The sequence below is a fragment of the Phalaenopsis equestris genome, unplaced genomic scaffold (assembly GCF_001263595.1).
Source record: "Phalaenopsis equestris unplaced genomic scaffold, ASM126359v1 Scaffold208847, whole genome shotgun sequence".
In the NCBI taxonomy this organism is placed as follows: domain Eukaryota; kingdom Viridiplantae; phylum Streptophyta; class Magnoliopsida; order Asparagales; family Orchidaceae; genus Phalaenopsis; species Phalaenopsis equestris.
In genome coordinates this window covers 132,775-154,942 of record NW_018228071.1, presented here as the reverse complement: position 1 = coordinate 154,942, position 22,168 = coordinate 132,775, and the positions used below count along the sequence as shown (strand labels likewise).

The following is a 22,168-nucleotide window of genomic DNA, read 5'->3' as shown; positions in this document are numbered from 1 at the left end:
AATTATATTGTAATCTATTTTCAATTAGCAAACCTACTCGTAACTTAAAATGTGACTAAATTTTAGTCCAATTTTTGTGATTTTCAGGTGGTAGATTCAAGAAAGGTGTTTGACAGTGCTGACATATAGATAATCTATATTTTCTCAAAGAATATAATCTCATTAGTAGACAAGTTCATTTGTCAAGTTGTATTTTTGAGTCTAGTTCTGTTAAATCTACTTTCTAATTCTAAGTCAGTTTCAGTTGAAAGTCATATTAAGGCAATATCTCATTGGAAATCCAAAATTTTCTTATATTAAAAAAATATTTCAATATTTATCTATTTAAAAAAAGCCTTCATTTTTATTATTGTGAAACGTGCCAGCTTGAAAAAAATATACTAGACATGTATATTCTAAACTACGATACAAGACTTCACATTCTTGTGATGCAATTCACAGTGATATTTGGGGACCCTGCCAAGTAAAAAAAGAAACGAAAAAAATGAGGCATGGTGGCTTTTATCTTTCATAGATGATGATGCTAGAACGACTTGGACAATTCTTATAAAAAAAAATCTGAAACTATCTTATTTAAATTCTTAAAGAATATTTTAATTGCGCTCTGTGCCCTTATCTTCCAAGCGTGTTTTCATCCATATAATTTATTGTGTGGATACTTCTCAATTAAATGGGTCCACTAAGAGGAAAAATAAACATTTATTTCAGGATGATCCCTTTTAAAACCATATAGGATTTCTACTAGAGAGACAAAGTCACCTCCTCGGTGTCTCCATGATGGGATTTCTACTAGAAAGAGAAAATCTGATTTTTCCTCTCCTAAAGCTGATGGCATGTGCAGATTACAACTTGCGTTCGCGGGGGGCAGTCACAACTATAGAGAGACAAAGTCACCTCCTCGGTGTCTCCATGACGGGATTTCTACTAGAAAGAGAATCTGATTTTTCCTCTCCTAAAGCTGATGTCATGTGCAGATTACAACTTGCGTTCGCGGGGGCAGTCACAACTGGGGATCGTAGAGGTCATGTGCAGGTCATAGAGAGATCTATAGAGGTAGCCCAGAAAATCATTCTGAAATAGTTGGCTCCCGTGGTTTGGATCGCTAAGGGCAATCGTAGCTTGGGATCGCACAGGACCGGTGCATGTCACCAAGAGATGGATAGGACACAGATCTCCACTAGAGCGAGAAAAACAGTCTCAATTTGTTGGCTCCCGCAAAGGGCTGTCACTGGTTCGGATCACAAAGAAAAGATATGGGTTGGGATCACAGAGGACTGTCACAACTCTACTTCCCCGTAGCGAGGGAGGACCTGCAGATCCCTATTCAGGCGGTGAGGGCCTGCACGAAGAGAAAGTGTCTCTCCCTCTGGCAGTTCTCAAACGACGACCATTGGCTAGGGTACGAAAGTTGGCTCTGATACTATGTTGAAATTCATATTAATATGGAATAAAGTGGAATTCAAAACAATTTCATTGATATGAGAGGTGGTATAAATAACCCTTATATGAATCCTAAATTCCTAGAATAAGAAAGATGATAAAGAGAAATAACTTGAAAAGAAAAGATATATCACTTAATATCTCTAATAATTAAATCATATTAATTATTTGGAGAAAAATGAAATAACATAAAATAAGATAGTCTAAAATAGGAAAGAAATAACTCATAATCTAAGGAAATAAATATAAAATAGGAAAGAAAATAACTTCTTAATTCGAGGAAATAATTTATTCATCATAATTTCTCACAAGAATAAATTATTTCATAGTATAACTCCTAACAAATAGTTTATCTACATTTATCTTTATTATTTGGTGTTATTTTAAAACTTTTCAAAACATGCTATTTATTCATTTTTTTCAGGTTCTTAGTAAAGGCCAGACATATTCATTATTCTCTATTCTCTTTTCGTACTCGTTGAAGTTCAAACAATTTCTCAAAAATCATTTGCTAGATGGGTTTATGATAAGAATAATTGAGTTAAAAATCAGAATCTTCAAAATCTCGCTTGGGAACTTATGAGAGTAGCGAATCTATGATTAATTTTTATGTGAATGAGTTTATATTTTACACCATTTTATGATACGAATGTAAAAAAGACAAATATCTTTGACATGTGCTAAAAGAAATATAATTTTGGATAATAAGACAAATTATTATTGAATTTTGGAAGAGTGTATAATAGCCGTATTTTATTGTGAATGAAAATTATATTTGTATTCATTTGTGATTAATTTGATATTATTCATAATCGTAAGGCAAAGACTTATAAGTTTGATATAACTGGAATTAAACTTATTCGACAATATGCTATATTTGATTTCCTTATTTTATTTATAAAGCAAGGTAAGTATACTATTTTTAGATATTCTGAAAGAATATAAAATAAAATGAACTGATTGGTTATTAAGACCGAACATAGAGGAAGAGTTGATATTCAATTTATAATTGATCTTGCTCATTAAGAATAAATGCCAGATTTCAAAATTCTCTTTTCATGATGAATTAGTAATAAGTTTATCAAATATTATTTGTTATTGTGATGAAGTTAGTAACTTTGTCGTCTAAGTATATATTGATAATAATGACAAGAAAGTCTTAGATTCATCATCTATTGATTCACCTAAGGAAACTACTTAGACTTGTATGTGATAGTTAGAAATCTTCTTTTTTAAAAAAAATTAATATTATGTTGTGCACTTATTTCAGATGATTCTTTACTTGACATTTCATTTGTATTTGCATTATTTTTTTTTATTGTCAACAATGTTGGCCTTCCTTTCTGTGAGGATTTATCCTAAATCGACATCTATGAATAAGACATGTCCTGAGCCACTCAAATCAACTTAGGATCCCAAGCTTTTTTCTACAAATTCTAAAACCATCATGATCATCAAATCCATCTTAGGGAAGAAATCTACCAACATTGACTCCTTGGCCTCATCAAAGGTCCCCAAACCCTAAAAATTAGATCAAACCCAAATGTGTCCTTTTTTGACTTCAAAATTGAGTGTCACCTTAGACAAACTAAATCAACGATGGTCGAACCTAATTTGAACCAATGTTGATCAAATTGACTATTTGATCAACCCTGGGCTCCATGATCAACATATTGATCATTTGGTCAAACCAACCTCATATGGTCCATACATTGACCTCATGACCAATCTCGTGTCCATGAACTTAAATGGTCAAACTCATGATCTAATTCTCATCTTGGGATTCATTTAATTAATTAATTAGTTATTTAAATGAAAGTTTTCTTGAAAAACTTAATCCAAGTCCATCCATGGAAACCAAAAGTCTTCTATGGAAGCCCAAGCTCAAGGTCATCCGTGGCCCATCACTTTCAGGTGACTCATAACCCCATAAGATCCATTATGATATGGAAAAACCATTAAACACATTAAATCACTCATAGCCACTAATTTTGACTAAAGTCCAAGCTAAGACGGGGTGGAAGACACATGGTCCGCCACATGACATCCACCCCATCTCCTTAGGACCGGATTGAACTGGTCAAGCCAGGTCATTACTGACCTCCTAATCCACTTCATCTCTTTGCTAATGAGAACAAAGCCCACCTTAGCCACCTTCTTCTCCATACTTAGCTTCATGATGAGCTCATCGTGGGGAATGGAAGGCTTGGTTATCTATAGCTGAATTCTATCCCCTAAGCTCATCTAAACTTCCCCGAGCCACCATCCTTCCTCTCCAATCAGCCATGGAACTCTAGAAGCCTTCAATGGATATTTAAGACCCTTACCCGAAAGCTCAAAGAAGAGAAGAACCTTAGATAGAATCTCTAAACCCTATTGCACTCTATAACAAAACTACTCCTTATCCTCTAGGAAATTGATTTCCCATAGTTTCAACCTCCTAAACCCGCTAGGAAACCCTAGTTTCCCACTTTAAAACCAGGACAAAATTTCGGGTTGACACAAACCCTATCAAAACTCCCAACCCAAGCATCCCAAAAGCTTCCTAAGACCCCTACAAAACTTCCTCAATTGAAATCGAGCCATCCCGAGGTCTCTAACGTAGTCTAAGCTGAAATTGAGCCACCATTTCATCGAGGACAAATAATTGCCCGATTTCATCTCAAATTGAACCAAGATCAAGCTTCGCGAGAGCAAGGCGAACATTTCCATCAAACTCAATCGAGGCTACACATCTTGAGACCAGGTATGTGCTGCGAACCCTAAACTAGGCTCGGGTTTGGACCTTTATGAAAGAAACTATTACACTATGCCTAAATAACTGTGTGGATGTGTTCTTCTAAATAAGATAGAGCTTTAGGAACAAAAAATTACGAACTTTGGTGGAAAATCCAGTGAGATATTGCTCTCTAAGCACGAACGACTCTCCGTTAATCGTCCCCACGGAACAATGAACCGATGCCCTCTATTTCCATGTATTGGAAATGGACAGCCTCGATCGGGACGGGCAACCGATCCGTCCATATGAAACGGACCTAACCGCGTGCCAACTCAGCGCCTGTGTGTAAAGTTCTGTAAACTGGAGTCCGCTGCGTTGGCTTTCGACGACTTCTAGGATCGAGTCAATAGCCACTTGGATAAGTAATTAAATCAGATTTTTCGATTTATTTAAATGCTGAAAATTCTAATAAACTTTAAAATACATTTTTTTGCAAAGAAAAGTTATAAAAATAAATAGAAAATATCCCTGAATTCAGCAAAGTAAGGGAAAGATAATGAAAATAAAATTGAAAATTAATAAATTATATTTAATTTTTAATTAATTAATTACTCTCGAGTAGTTTAATTATTAAAAATTAATTATGAAATTTATAGTAGATATTTCTTTTATCCTTGCAAACATTCCCCGACTTTTCCAAGGTTAGGAAAATTTCCTAAAATGAAATTGTCTATTTTTCAACAAATTTTATAATTATTTTAAAAATAATTATAAAAAAAATCAAAATTATTAGATTCGGTTAAACCAACAATTTTATAATTATTTTAAAAATAATTATAAAAAAATGAAAAAAATTAGAAATTAAAATTTGATTTGGCTAGGGAATTCAGGAAAATAAATCTAAACCCTAAAACAACAATTCCTACTTTGTTAAAATTTAAAAATGGAATTTTGAGAGCTAAAATGTAAAATTGTAAAAAAAAGGAAAATTTAGATTTTTGCCCAAATTGTCTCCAAGCTTAGTTTAAAACACTTAGCCAATTTTTGACCTTGATTTAGGGGATTAACAAAATGGCTAACCTTTTTGACCATGTACCCCTAATTTTTGCTTAGGCTTAAGGTTTAATCAAATATAAACCTAACCCTAAGAGGTGAAGCCCAACCATCTTGGACTTGACCTAACCCAAACCTAGGGTTTAGTCCAACCTCAAACCCAAGTGTTGGAGTCCAACCACCTTGGATTTGACCTGATCTCTAATGGTGAATCCCATCACCTTTAACCTAACCAATCCTTTTTAGGTTGAATTTAACCAACTTAGACCTAACCTAAACTCTAACCATTGGATTTAACCAATTTAGTTTAACCATTGGATTTAACCAATTTAAATCCAATTCAAATTCTAGCTTTGGGTTCAAACAATCGTGAACCCAATCTTATTTGTTGGCCCTAACCACGTTGGAACAAGCCGGATCTTATCTTGAATCTAAATACCTTAGACTCAACCTCAAATTATTAAGCCTTATCTAAATTAGGCTTAAACATACTTTAAACCCTAATCAGGTTTAAACCCTATTAGACCTAATTAAACCTTTAAGGCTTACCCAAATTAGACTTAATCAAATTAAACTTTAATTAGGTCTAAACTTTATTAAATCCAGTTAAATTTTGAATCCTTACTTATATTAGGCTTAAACACAAACTTAATCATGACTAGGTCTAAGTCCTATTTGATTTAATTAATCCTTAAGCCTTACCTAAATTAGACTTAATCAAACCTTAAACCCTAATTATCTAAACCCTGTTAGACCTAATTAAACCCTTATGCCTTATCCAAAATTAGGCTTAAACACATTTTAAACCCTATTTAGGTCTAAATCCTATTAGACCTAATTAAACCATTAAGGCTCACTCAAATTAGGCTTAAACACTTTTTATTTTTTATTTTTTTTAACTAGGGTCGGCCAAGCAAGCCAACCCTTGAAATTTCAGAAATTATGTCAGCTATATGTCTAGATAACCATACAACACCCATTAAAGTAATAATGGGCGTGACATATATAACCAATTGACCCTTTTAACCTCTAATTAGGTCTAAACTGTATTAGACCTAATTAAACCCTTAACCCCACTTAAATTAAGCTTAAACACACATTAAACCTTAATTAAGTTTAAAACTTATTAGACCTAATTAAACATTTAATTCTCTCTTAAATTGGGCTCAAACCACCTTAAACCCTAATTAGGTTTAAATCCTATTAGACCTAATTAAACCTTTAAGCCTCACTTAAATTCGGTTTGAGCACATATCAAAACCTATTAGACCCAATTAATCCTTTAAGCCTCGCTTAAATTGGGCTTACTTAAACTTCAAACTCTAATTAAGTCTTAATCATATCAAACTTAATTAATCTTCTATAACCATTACTTAAATTAGGTCTAAACATACATTAGACCTAAACACAAACCTTAACCCTTAGGTTCAACCCACATTGAACCTAACCTAAACCCTTAAGTTCAACCCACCTTGAACCTAACCTAAACTCTTAGGTTCAATCCACATTAAACCTAACTAAACCTTAGGATCAACCCAACTTAAATCTAACCTTAAATGTTGGGTATAACCCATATTAGACCCAACCTGAACTTTAAACCTTAGGTTCAACCTAAATTGAGCCTAGCTCACCTAAACCTTAGGTTCAACCCAAATTGAACCTAACTCAACCCACATCCTTAGGTTCAACCCAAATTGAACTTAAGTCAACTTAAACTTTGGGTTCAACTCAAATTGAACTTAAACTTAACCTACACTCTTAGGTTCAATCTAAATTGTACCTAAGTCAACCTAGGTCAAATTAAAATTGAACCTAAGTTAGTTTGAACCTATGGTTCATCTTAAATCAAACCCAACCCTATATGAACCCAAATTAAACTTATCCAGATTCCTAGGTTCAATTCATCTTGAACCTAAACCCTGCACTATGGGGCCAGCACAACTCAATTCGGGTCAACCCAAATCAACTAAATTATCAGAACAACCTAACCTAACCTAGGTTAACTCTGTGAAATTAGGATAGGTTTAAAACAAGCTTAAAAATAATATGAGAGACAACCAGCCTAATTTGGGCTAACTCAAGTTGCTTAACTAATCACAAATTAAAATAATATCAGTTCAATTCGACATGAACTAATCACAAATTTAAATTATTAAACTTGAACCTAAAAATACAACTCGGTTTGAGAAGAAATTTTGGACGAGGTAACTCATAGTTGCTAACAAAATATATTCCAGTCATTCATGATTAATCAAATCACAAACTCTAAATGATTCAAAATGACGTACCTTGGGATTCTAATCGGGTCATCCCAAATAAAAGATAAACAACAAAATGACAAACTTAATTCGCTAATAAAATTTAAGCAACCTAAAGTTTGCTAACCCCTAAAATCCAAAAAAGACATTAAAACTTAAATGAAACCCTAATTAACAAAGATCACCGAACGCAACTTGAAATTCAGTGTTTAGATCTAGGAAGATCTCTGGGACGATGCACTTGTTGGTTGCTGACAAAAATCTTCTAATCTTGGTTTAGCCACCTTTCAGATTAATTAGATCTGGATACCTTGACGACCTCGGGATAACGGAGCCATAGACATCTTGACCTGGTTGTGTAAAAATAAAAAATTCAACAAATTAAATCAACAAATTAAAATATAATCTCAAATTTGTTTTCTAGGATTGCTGAAGACATAAGACGAGTTATGCTTTAGATTTACTTAACATGTTATTAGAGTGTGCTAACTCTATTTTGCAGGGAAGACACTTTAAAGCTTGAAACGGTGAATCTCAAAACTTTTGACACAACAACAAAAGAAAACAACAAAACAACAAAACAAAACAACAACACAACGACAAAACACAAGTAAACAAAACTTTACAAAACAACAAAACAAAACAACAACACAACGACAACAAAACAACGACAAAACACAAGTAAACAAAACTTTTAGGCAGTATTGAATATTTAGAAATATACTACCCTTAAGACGAAACATTGACATTTCTTCCCTTGATTATAACATTTAAACTTTTCGAGAATAAATTGTTAACCTTAATCGGGAGATTGCTTAAACAGTTGTAACTGCTTAAGATGTAATTAATTATAAGAGCTTGCTCTTATAGGAGAATGAAAAACCCATAATAGATATCTTACCTAAATCTCTGGTTGGGGAGTTTTCATATGATTTCTCTCATATGAGTATCTCTGGAACCAAAATACTCTAGACCTCACTCTGCGATGTTTATCATAAGAAAGCTTCCCCCATATTTTTCTTTTGTCTGTTTTGATTATTGTTTGCCCCTTCCTTTTCTCTCAGAGTTCTTGAATTTCTTTTAAAGATCACCTATGTGATATGAGAGAAGGTATTTGGAGAATAGGGTAATGTAGTAGGCAACAGAGTGGCGACTTCTCGACAATAACGACACCGACAAGACCCAGGGAATCGGCGGAGGCGGCGGCGACGATCCGACAACGACAAACAACATCGAAGATGGTGATGTTGTACCTTGAAGATAAATCATGTTGATCTTTAGGAGGAAAAAGAAGACTTTTGCCTGTTCTTGTCGCTGGAACAAGACTAGCAACATCACCCTCACCACCATGAGAACCTTGTCGATTTCACAACCACACACTACTCGACCAACATGTACACCAGGCTATAATTCTTCAAATTTTCATACACCACTTTAATTTACCCATGTCAACCATCATTATATTTTGTGACTCATTCTCAGACATATTACTATGAGCTTAGCCACCATATATTGTCACCCTCACGAATCGTTATCACCGTTATCATGTCAAGCTAGGCTGTCCAAATTTGACTTTCAAGTAGATTTAGAACCTACGCACATCTATATTGAGCTTGATAGAGATGCATTTATATTATTTATTTCTGTGTTTTACGCAGTGCTAATTGATTTTTTTTGTAGGTTCAATCCATCCAGATAGGTTTTTCTTATAAAAAAAGAGCAACTATGATGCCTCATATTTATCATGAAAAAAATTATTATTAAGATTTGCCACATGTGGTTGTTGACCTCATTTTGAGGTCTTACTGTTTCTTCTAGAGTCTAGGATCTAACCACAAGACTTTTCTATTGACTGTCTTAGAGGATTAGTGACGGGACCCACACCATTTAGAAACTCGAACCATCTATTAACTCTTTTGCGAAGCCTCACAACGGTGGTCCCTAGTCATCTCCGTTTGGTTGAGTGGTTATGATTTTGAGCTGTCACCACCTAGTGGAGTGGCTAGGATCAGGTACCATCACCGCTAGGTTGAGTGGTTAGGACCAACACGTCGGGGCCCGAAGAGAGTTTTTATAGGGTTTAAAAGCCTTAGGGCACCCATTATGACTTTCGTACATTCACGCGTACAAATGTCATAATTCGAACAACTGACACACATAAATATCATAATTCGCGTTATTTACACCTGTAAAAGCTTCACAATTAATCGAAACGTAGATCAATTTTTGAAACAGTCGATCACTAACCAAAATCTGATGCATTTTTGACATGATTATCGATCAAGTTATTTTAATGATCTCGGATGACGGAACGGATTGAGCCGGCGAGTCCGGAATGCTTAAATTACCTCGAAAAGACATCAATTTTGCTAGGGTTCTGAACACGCATAAATTGCACACGAATTAATGTATTTAAATAATATAATATAATAAAACAAAACAAAATAATAAAAAATAACAAAATCCTTAAATCCCTAACCGCGCACGCAGCTTTCTCCACGCTCTTCTTCCTGATCGCGATCCTCCCCTCTAGCTCGACATCTCACCCGAGCCTGAAAATCCTCTTCTCCGCACTCTCCCGCGCCCCTCTTCCATTCGCGAATCTGCTGGTTTGATTGCAAGCCTTAGCAGCCGATTCCCCTTCTTCCTCATGAGTCGTTGGCCGACGTTACATCTTCTTCAGGCTGGCCTTTCCTCTTCTCCATGCTGCCTGCTCTCTCTCCCTAAATGCATTTCTCCTCTCCCTTTACCTTATTTGGCCACCTCTTCACTGGTTGGTGAAGGCGAGTTTTCTCCTCTCTTTGCTATTAAAAACCCATTAGGGGAGAGTTTGAGGGGTTTAGGGGTTATTGTTGGCTATTGAAATTTGGTTGGGCTTTTGAAATTTTGTCCTTGATTTGTCGAGCATTTTGGAGGTAAGAATCCTATTATTATACTTTCTTCTTTGGTTTATTTGTGGAGTATCACATGGGATAAGAAGTGCATTCTTATTCCTGATTTGATTAAGTTAAATCATTTCCTTTTATCTTCTGAAATTTGGTTTAACCAGCTTGAATTATGAATGGATTTCCTGTTTTCTTAGCTCACGTGATGTATACAACCAATATTGGAAAAGTTCTATACACCTATCGTATGATGTATTTGAATTCACTTGAACTTCACTTAAACACTGTTTTCTGCGATCCATAACGCTGTAGAGCTTTTCATTTAATTTTGGTGCATTGTTCTTTCCTTAAGATAGAATATATATGTGCAAAGATCATATTATCCTTGGGCTACAGTCAACGCATACATACAAGTTTAAGAGGGCAATCCGTTTACCTTGCCTGTAAATCTTAACTAACACAGTTTAATAGGACAATCATGATTTAATAAAGCTCTTCCTTGCATTTGAAATATGCTTGTTGAACGAAATAACTATTACTTCTTGGCACATCCGTTTGCCAAATAAAAAAAAAGAACCACGGTGATGTCAAAGACTTGTGGCTTTGGTGCTATACTTTTGTGAAAATTTGAAAGGTTTCATATGCTCTTTGCAAAAACTTGTAGCTTTGGTGCTTTTCTTTTGTGAAAATCTGAATACTTTTCTTTGGTGCTTTTCTTTTGTGAAAATCTGAAAGGTTTCCATGTGCTATTTGCAATGATTGAAGTAGAAAATTATTTCGATCTTTCACTTATTTGGAACTATTAAAGGAAACAAATAATTTCTTAAGGTCATTTTTGTACCATCATTCATATCCTCTAACTGTACTTCAGAAATTTTTACATACACACCACCCAATTCCTTTATATTTAAATATTCAACACCTGAATTTGAATGTGAAGTTGTAGATCTGTTGCTTCATTAAAAATTTTGATAGCTATATCATTTCGAATAATTACATGCGTTGTAATTTGGATATTGATAAATATCTCATCCCCAGCTTTGGATATAAGCTCTGTAATAGAAATGATGTTTCAATTAAAATTGTTTGGTGGCTGTTTTGGCATAATATTTTCAATGTTTTGGCATAGTATTTTTATTGTTTTAGAGAGCTAAATTTCAATTTTGGAAGGATTTTCTGACTATTTTGGGGCACTTTATGGGTTGATTTGGATGCTATTTGGAAAGGTTTAAAATGCCTCTCTCGCGAGGTTGGTTTGCTCATCATTTGAAAGTTTTAAATGTCATCTTTTGTAGCTTATCTTGATGGTTTTACCTACTTTTTATTAGTTGATTTGGAAGGCTTTTCTTACCTCATGTGAAAGTTTTAATGCCATCTTTTCTAGCTTATCTTGAGGGCTTTATCTACAATTTGTTTGCTGATTTGGAAGGCTTTTCTTACTGTTTTGTGGCACTTTATGGGCTGATTTGGATGCTATTCGGAAAGGTTTAAAGTCTCTCTCTCTCGGGGTTGGTTTGCCCATCATTTGAAAGTTTTAAATGCCATCTTTTCAGCTTATCTTGAGGGCTTTACCTACTGTTTGTTAGCTGATTTGGAAGGCTTTTCTTTGTTTGCTGATTTGGAAGGCTTTTCTTACTGTTTTGTGGCACTTTATGGGCTGATTTGGATGCTATTCGGAAAGGTTTAAAGTGCCTCTCTCTCGGGGTTGGTTTGCCCAGCATTTGAAAGTTTTAAATGCCATCTTTCCTAGCTTATCTTGAGGGCTTTACCTACTGTTTGTTTGCTGATTTGGAAGACTTTTCTTACTGTTTTGTGGCACTTTATGGGCTGATTTGGATGTTATTCGGAAAGGTTTAAAATGCCTCTCCCGGGGTTGGTTTGCCCAGCATTTGAAAGTTTTAAGTGCCATCTTTTCAGCTTATCTTGAGGGCTTTACCTACTGTTTGTTAGCTTATCTTGAGGGCTTTACCTACTGTTTGTTAGGTGATTTGGAAGGCTTTTCTTACTGTTTTGTGGCACTTTATGGGCTGATTTGGATGCTATTCAGAATTGTTTAAAATGCCTCTCTCTCGGAAATGTTTAAAATGTCCCTTGCTTCATGCTACCGACAATCCTAGCACGACAGTGTAATTGACTCGTGGACGATCTATTTTACAAAATGTACAAATATGAAGACAAAACAGATATTTCTTTTACAAAGTAAATACTTTCGATTGCTAGCTAAAATAAAACTATTTTTGCTTATATGCATGACAAACCACAAACTTTAAATGATACAATTTGATCGTCCGCTTGTCAATTACTTGTTCGGCGCTAAGAATTATTATCCTAAGATTGTCTTGTTGGAAATTTCTAGTTGAATGTCGGACTTTATACATGTGGATGACCGATGGTTGCCTTCAGAGTACTTCGGGAATAATTAAGTTGACCCAACCCCAACCTGAATGCTTATGGTTTTCCTCAATTTTTCGTACGTTTTCTTACGGCTTTCTTTGAGTTTTTTGGGTCACTATCAGTTTTCTTCGTGTTTTCCATATGATGCTTTGCCATTTGTTCTTTTATATATAAATGTATGTTTGCCTTGCCTGCTAAATTCTCTACTATACTCATTTACTTTTATATGCAATATTAATTTTTGCAGTAGCAGCAAAGACTCCTAGATACACATGTTTATTTTACTTATTGCATTTTCTACTGCCTTTTTTCTTTACAAGATATTTTATTGTTTATTTCCTTTTCTGCACTCCCTAGTGCATTTTTTTACCGCGCTGTTATAGTTCTTTTATTCTTGCACTTGCTTATAGAATTCGTAAAATCTTTAGGATATAGTCTGGTTTAGGAGATACACTACAACAAATCACCGACTTAACAATATTGCACGCTCACATATAAAACTCTAAACTTGAAGCCGCTACGACAAGAGGCTTGGAGCGAATGTAAGTCCTAAATTCTAAAATAATAAATTAAATTATTTTGAAGACATAAAGCCAAATAATAAGATAGATTGGATGTCACCGAGGTTCTCCTTGTATCCGTGATATCACATACCTTTCACTCCTTTGGCCTCCTGAAAATAGCTGTTCATATTCGAGCCATTTCCACTTAATTTTCCCTCTCGAACTGTAGAAAACTAAACTTTGAAATCTTGAAGACAAAGCCATTGATTTTACTCGAGAGTTTTTCTTAAGTGATTTCAGTCATTTAAGATTTAATTAATTATATAAACTTGCTTCTATAGGGAATTTGGAACCTAGGAAAAAATAAATTCTATCAGTGATTTCAGTCATTTAAGATGTAATTAACTATATAGACTTGCTTCTAATTTGGAACCCAGGAAAAAATAAATTCTATTTAATCCTTATATTAGATAGGAAAATTTGTCGGTCATATATAAAAGGTTTCACAGATCAAACGAATGCCATGAATTCTGTAGTTTATATAATCGAGCCCCCTTCGCAGGTAACATGCTTATTTCTTGGGATGAGTGTGTTGCTTGAAAAGCGATGCATGATTATCTAAACTATGAAATATATGGGATCTGCTCGGTCTCATATTTTTTAAAATTAAAATACTATTTTTCAAATCAAATTACATATATTTACGTTAAATTAGATCTAAATTATTTTCAAAATAATGGCCGACAGTGGTTCATAGAATTTGAGACAATATTTATATGCTTTGAACTTATATTATTCATGATGAATTCTTTTTAATCAGCGTTGTTTTTAAATTTTTATGTTACATAAGATGTTTTGGTGGCTGTTGAGGACAACAAAGATATTTGAAGAATCTTTTGAGATATGAGGTGCAACTTGGCTATGCGATATATTAATAGACCTTCACAAGTTTGGGCAAAGTTTGCTTTGAATTAGGGTGGAATTATGGGCTGAGTTAGGCTCATTGAGCATCTCTCAAGTACGTTCATAGAGGAGAGCAAGTAATGTGAAATTGGGCATTTGATTTTTAAGACGCGTAGTTCCCTGTATATTGGAGGTTCCGGTTTGCTTGCTGAGTTTAAGAGAAGACTCATAAATTATAGATGATATGTATAAAAAAAATTAATATCATTATTTACTAATTTTAAAAGTATGTTTATAAAATAACCATTAGAAAGAGACTTGACAGCCGTGGAGCTGCACAATAGAACACATTAGCAGGAAAATCTTATCAGTGGATTGATGCTGGGTCATGATGAGCTTATATAAGCGAAATAATTATTATTGAATTATAAAGTACTTGCAATGATATTTTCTCTTAATTATGTCATACATTTTGTAGGATATGCATTTAAGATTGAATGATATACGAAGTTAGAATTTCATATTTGATAAAATTGTGTGGATAATCTTATCAGTCAGAGTTTGACATATGGAGTAATAACTGTTGAAGCAGGAAAAAAGAGATTATATGGGTTATGCTCTTAATGTGCTGTTGTATTTTGTGTATGCATTTTAGCCTTCTGCTATAAAATTTAGTCTCTTCCCTCCTTGTTGCTCTTAATGTTAGCCTTTTAAATTCTTGGGGAATCGAATTTGTCTTTTCTCTGATTATGTTCAGATTTTTATGGATTGTAGTCCCTTATCATGAACAAAATCTAATGCAGGGAACTGCACAAAGGCCAGAAGTACGGATTGTGACGTGGAAAAATGAAGAACTTACAACTGATGCTCTCCCAGTGCACGGTTTTGAGCATTACAAAGCTAAGGATTATACTCTAGCACATGCTCCATTCACAGGTTTTATTATTTATTCTTTCATAAAATATTTTACTTTTGTTATTTCAGGTTTTAATTGAATAGGACTTTGGTAGCGACTTACAATCTTGATTATTTTTATTGTAGGAAGCAGTTATGCGGGTGGTCAGTGGGCTGCCGGTGATGAACCATTGTATTATATTGTTTCTCCTAAGGATGTTGTCATTGCCAGGCCTAGGTTAGTGATGCAACATGGACATTGTGTTTTTATTTTCTTCCTATTCATTCTTCGATCAACCTAATAGATCTCAATGAAAATTATTTTTGCAATAGAATTTTTTAAATTTACTCATCTAATTCAAAGTTGATGCAGTTTAACTCTCTTTTAGGTACAAATTGAGAAGGTTTTATAATTTCATATATGTTAATTAAAAAATATGTTTTCTCCTTCTCCTATAGATTATAGTTTTTTGGTTTCTTGCTACAAAGTAAACATTATACGTACAAGAGGTATCATGTGGTTTGCTCAATCATTCTCTTTATAAGAGAGAAAAAGACTCAACCAAAAATGCTTTAGTTGAGTATTGGTAGAAAACAGGCTATTTAGCATGCATCAAATAATGATTGACTTGGAATGTTGAAATTTAATATCAACTGACAAAAAAGTTGTCTACTCAATAAATTTGCTTTAGGAGAGGAGAATTATGACTAGGAAGGCAGATCTTGGTAGAAGATTATTGTTAGACCTTAGCAGGTTTGGGATGATGGTTGATTAGGAGCGTTAGATGTCGGATAACAATCATGGATTTGCTTGGTTGTTCTCATTATATGAGAGGAGATTGACGACAAAAAGGCAAGCATCAGATGGCGGTTGATTCAAAATTTTTGACGTCAAGCGATGAGCGATGGACTATTTGATTTTTCTTTATATGAGAATGACAGAAATGGTAAGTATCAGGTGTCAATATAAGGAAGTTGTTTGTTGGAGGTGATTTTAGGCATTAATCCTGGTAAATGATTGGCATTTGGTGGCGATGATGATAGGCGTCGATGATGGTTGATGGTTGGTGTCTAGTCACGACATCATTGAGTTTCAATGCTGATCAAAATTAAAATTCCCACCATCAACATCAACACGGACTTTGTGGTTGAGTTTTCCATCTTTGAACTATGGCCCTTCAATTTCTATGCTGGCTATTTTGTCCATATTGCTTGTAATAATTTCATACTTGTACAAAAACACATTGTTCTAATTGTGGAATGGATTTAACATGTAATGTGTTATATCTGGTCACTTTTAAATGAAAGTATTAGCAAAATCAAGATTAACTTATACGGCAAATACAATTTACACCTATGTTTGTTACTAGTAATATCTTAACAAATTCATCCCAAACTTGGTCATTGGTGGCTGGAATTTCTGGTTTAACTTCCAACTATAAATGCTTATATTCTCATGCTGATGTTATTTTAAACAGCTCGTTTTTGTTTTAACATGTATTTTGAGTGGCTTCTTATCAAATCACACAACCGCTTTTTGGTTTGATGGTTCTAAAATTTACTTCCACAAATATGGCATGGTATTCCTCCTAGAATTATTTCCAGCAAAATGTTGCTTTACTACCAAATTACTAAGAACTTTCCATATTTACGCTTTCTAGTTAGATGATCTGGATTGTCTCTCCATGCACTTGGCCTTTGAGATGCAGTTAGCATGACATGGCTTATTCTCCACATGCTTAAAACTACTTATTCGGCCATGTGCTAACCCCAACTTACGTCTGAGTATATTCATTTTTTAATGCTGTTACTTGAGGTATCCAAAGCATGAAATTTACAAACTATCATTAATATGTTATTAATTGCTATAATTAGCTCCGCTTGTTAGAGTAAAATAAAATGCGTAGAAGCTGCTAACCCAAGTAATGTAGTTTGCTGTAATATAGAATTGATAAACTATTCAGTTCAAAAGAACGAGGCAAGTTGGCACCGTTGATCATTGCAAATTTATACCACATAACATCTTCAGACAACATGTGTGACCGGATGAAACTTGTGAAATGTTGCTCAGATTGTTAAGAAAAAGAGGGGGAAAAAAGAAGAAATGCTCAGAAGTTTCCAACGCTAACAATAAAACTATCAGTAATATTGAATTGCTCAACCATTTTTGTCAAGATATTGGTCCAAATTGGAGTAGTGCGCCTCATTGTAGTATTACTTGAGGATAACGTTATCAAAACGTGAATCCTCTGATCATCATCATTGTAATCTAACGACTTGACAATTCCTTGTAATCTTTGTAGGAAACAAAGTTAATAGGGTGTAACTAGTGTTGAGTTGCTCTGGTTGTTAGGGAAAATTGATGCTTAGAGGCTGCAAATCCCATTAATACAACTAGCAGTAATACTCAATTGCTTAAGCGTTCATTTCAAATTAATAGGGGCTCATCCTCTTCTACAATCACTAAAGCGAATGATCAAGACTACACCCATTTGTTTGCGAGAAGACTCCTTCGAATAGACAACCAGGTGATGAAGGTTTTATTTAAAATGGATGGTGGATTTTGACCCTCGTACTGCACCTCCTACCATTCCTGTTTGGCCGCGCTTCCCAGGTTTGAAGGTCCACCTATATGATCAGGAGCTCCTCTTCGCTTGAGCGATGATATACGGTATATCTTTCAAAACTGATACGTAATCTGACTCGGTCTTCTGAAACCAGAATTTTGATAGAACGGGATATTACTTTACCTTTTCCGGGAGAGATATGGATTGACACACAGTATCAGGGATTTTGGCAGCAAGTAGAACTTGAACAGATACCTCTTTATTGCACCCACTGTCGTATGCTTGGACACTCTCTTTCTCAATGTTATCAGTTGCATCCGAATCTAAAACCTCCAAGTAAAAATGCTAATGGATCTGCCCCACTTTATATCTATCCCTCTTTCGCTCCCAAGTGCATTCCACAGACTATTGAAATACTGGTTAACATGATGCCACCTCTCCCTCCCACTACATGTTTCTGTTCTTCTGACTGATGTATTGGTAGATGATTTACTTGGGCATCCTATAGTCTCTATCACTGTTGAAAATAATACTACAAGATCCTTACCTCCAAAGGATATTCTTCGATCTGATAATCAGGATAGTATCGCAGCTCCACGTCCTCAGGAAGCATCAGGTGCTAAGGAGACATGTTCCCCATCTCTTCAGAACGAGAATGTTGTTACTGTTAGTCAGAAGCTGGGGGCTCATCCTTTTCGACATGCCCGACAATCTGTTGATCACACTGATCAGATGAGCCAGTCTTCGGATGAGGAATGACAGGTATACACATCTAGGAATAAAAAGAAAAATGGAGGCACACCGCAGCTTGTAAACTTAATGGATGATACTTTAGTAACTTTGGGTAATGACACGCACTCAACAATTTGTTAGCTGGCTCCGCTCTTAGAACCAGAGGCAGAGGTAGGACCAAGCTGGCTCGGCCCTAGCAACTAATTTTCTGCGAGTTTTGAATTTTAAAGTTTTATCTGTCTTATCCTTTTTAGGATGCCAGTGTCTGTGTATCGTATTGATAGGGCGCCTTTATTGGGTCCTCTCATACAACTTTTATGTATCTTTTTAATTTCAATAAAATTAACCCTTGGGCGTTAATATATATATATATATATATATATTATTTCATATAAATGGGGCAAGAACAATGCGATACACAGAAAGGGGGGGGGGGTGTCCTCGAATGTGTTGCAAGTGAAAAGGAGATGAGGGCTAGTTGAGCTGTGTGGAGGTGAAGGGAGCTCATGAGCAGTTCGATACGAGCATTGAAAGTGATGCAAGCTTAGATTGGGCTCTAGGTTGCAGGAGTGATTAGATATATATATATATATTTCATATAAATAGGGGCAAGAACAAAATGAGACATTTAACGACACCACAATAGTGAGATCTACCTGTGGCAGGATTTAGGGGTACCAATGTGATTTTTTTTTAATAAATTGAATGAAACAAGATTAATAAATGAGAAAATAAAAAAAAATAATATGTGTTATGACTCATGAATTCCTTATTTTTCGTGTCTTAAAATGTATATCGTTGCCTCATGTGTAGACAATTTTTGTTTTTTATTTTTTTATGGTGAACCATATAATATAGGTATGCTTCCCAAGTAATTTTGATATTTTTGAGGTGTTGGTTCAGTTTTCTTGTGAACAGGTAATGTTTGAGCAATTTTACTTGTAATCTGGTCAATTCAAGCTTGATTTGTCCTATGTAACATCCATAGTTCATCATCCTATTTGCATTCATTAGAGCCGGGTTGTGAAAGTCTTCTCTTGATATTTGCAGTGTATTAGATTTATTGGCATAGTTTGTTTCATGAATGGGAGGTGGTTAAGTGGTTTTCATCCAAATTTGCATGATATCATGCTTATTATATGTTGTTTCCATTTTGTGATGATTCAGTACCTTGAGGTATCATTTCTTGATAATTATACCTCTCAAGAGGCATTCTTATTATACATTTTGGGAATGGATGATGTTTTAAGTGGTTTCAACTTCAAGAAGTTCTTTTAGGCCTGATTGCATGTTTATAGTTCATCATTTTTGTTGTGTGACAGTTTAGTGATGCGAAAAGTCCTTTGTTAGTATTTTTGATATATTGGATGCGTCAATGTAGTTTGTCCTGCAAACAATAAAAATTTTCACAATTTTGAATTTGATTGAGGCATAAAAACTCCGACTCATGAGCCATCTCATTTATAGTCTGTTGTCTTCATTGGGTGTTCTTTCTGAAGATTTTTTGGCTTTATAGGCTCGTTGACACAGTCCATTTTGTTAAATGAATGAGATTCGACAAATTTAGGATTCTTTGAAGGTGTTTTGTACATAATTTGTGCATTGTTAATGTTGTGCTCTTTATCTGCCATCATCTTCGTGTTCAATTGAATTGTTTATGAGGTTTTTCATGGATATTGTCAGGCTTTTGATGCATTGATGTAATTAGTTTTATAAAGTGAGTGGCGTTTAAAAAACTTATAAAATAAGTTTATGTGGATTTGTATTTATTGTGCCCCATGCTTAACATACTTTGATTGAATCTTTTTGTGAGAAAGCGTAGAAAAATTGCGCCTTAACAAATGATGGGCTTGATTATTAGAAAATCTTATCCAAAGTGGTTCATTCGTAAAACTTAGCTTCCGTCCATAACAATAAGTACTTCAAACCATATGTCCCCTTATGGTTTATTATTGGTATGTCAATTTATATCAGAATCATAGGATTTTTAATCGTGTTGTGCAACCAATCTTCTCACTTGAGGTTGAGCAAAATGTGCTTCCAAGCACAAAGAGAAATATTTTAAGTTCAATTTCATCTGATGGGTTTAATTATTAGAATATGACAGTCAAAGTGGCTCGCCATAAAAATCAAACTCCTGATCATCGAAACATTCACCTCAAGTTTTTCACTATGATGGGTTAAGTAACTAGAATATCAAATTTGAATAGGATTCTCACATAAATTGCTTTTTTAAATTACAATAAATATTTCGAGCTCTCTTCTCAATTATTGGTATAATCGAAACATAACAGAAGCAGAGGGATTCCATTTATGTTCAACCCTTAGTATAATCGCTGAAGATTTTTTGGCTTTATAGGCTCGTTGACACAGTCCATTTTGTTAAATGAATGAGATTCGACAAATTTAGGATTCTTTGAAGGTGTTTTGTACATAATTTGTGCATTGTTAATGTTGTGCTCTTTATCTGCCATCATCTTCGTGTTCAATTGAATTGTTTATGAGGTTTTTCATGGATATTGTCAGGCTTTTGATGCATTGATGTAATTAGTTTTATAAAGTGAGTGGCGTTTAAAAAACTTATAAAATAAGTTTATGTGGATTTGTATTTATTGTGCCCCATGCTTAACATACTTTGATTGAATCTTTTTGTGAGAAAGCGTAGAAAAATTGCGCCTTAACAAATGATGGGCTTGATTATTAGAAAATCTTATCCAAAGTGGTTCATTCGTAAAACTTAGCTTCCGTCCATAACAATAAGTACTTCAAACCATATGTCCCCTTATGGTTTATTATTGGTATGTCAATTTATATCAGAATCATAGGATTTTTAATCGTGTTGTGCAACCAATCTTCTCACTTGAGGTTGAGCAAAATGTGCTTCCAAGCACAAAGAGAAATATTTTAAGTTCAATTTCATCTGATGGGTTTAATTATTAGAATATGACAGTCAAAGTGGCTCGCCATAAAAATCAAACTCCTGATCATCGAAACATTCACCTCAAGTTTTTCACTATGATGGGTTAAGTAACTAGAATATCAAATTTGAATAGGATTCTCACATAAATTGCTTTTTTAAATTACAATAAATATTTCGAGCTCTTCTCAATTATTGGTATAATCGAAACATAAAGAAGCAGAGGGATTCCATTTATGTTCAACCCTTATGGGTGTTATGCATGTAAACTCTCTTCTGCTTATACTTTCTCCTCTTCTTATACTCATCATTATAAGCATTTCTTGCTCCAATTTTTCCAATCTGATTCTGCATATTAACTATAGCCATTTGTTGAATCATAAGCTGCTCCATAATATTTCAAGTGAAGCAGAGCGTGATGTAGAGGCCTCTGCAGCTAGGCCTCGGCAGCTGATGTAGAGGCCCCTGCAGCTGATGTAGAGGGTCTATCAGTATCTCAACTTCTAGACTCAACAAATGATTCTACTCTTTGAATCGTATACTTCCCAATAGAATTTTGTGACTGCAGCCTATGGGACTCTACTCTTGATTGCTCACATAAAATAAAAATCAGGGCAGGGAACTGTAGCACTACTAGCTATAATCCGAGCATGATGAATTATGAGAGCACCGATATCTACTGTCTTCATTTTCTGAATGCAGAAGTTTAGCACAACTCTATCCTTCGTTACTTCGCTCAGATGATTTATTGACAATAATTTAGCATAGATGAAGTTGTGTCATACTTTTGACTGAATAGTCATCTTGAAAGTGGAGAAGTTAACTTTCTTATTATTTTTATATCTTCCATTCTCCTCTTCCATCAGTAAGAAAAAGAATCACTTCATCCAATGATGAATTAGT

General features: G+C 34.5%; 1 protein-coding gene across 3 annotated transcripts in view; it reads left to right on the top strand.

Moving 5' to 3' along the window:
- LOC110036581 (vacuolar protein sorting-associated protein 41 homolog) overlaps positions 1-22,168 on the top strand; it is a 101,181-nt gene that overhangs the window by 18,727 nt on the left and 60,286 nt on the right. For all 3 annotated transcript variants that reach the window (XM_020741058.1, XM_020741059.1, XM_020741060.1), the window contains 2 exons: positions 14,959-15,091; positions 15,197-15,287. In XM_020741058.1, the coding sequence (XP_020596717.1) occupies positions 14,959-15,091; positions 15,197-15,287 (224 nt within the window). The remainder of the gene's footprint in view (positions 1-14,958; positions 15,092-15,196; positions 15,288-22,168) is intronic.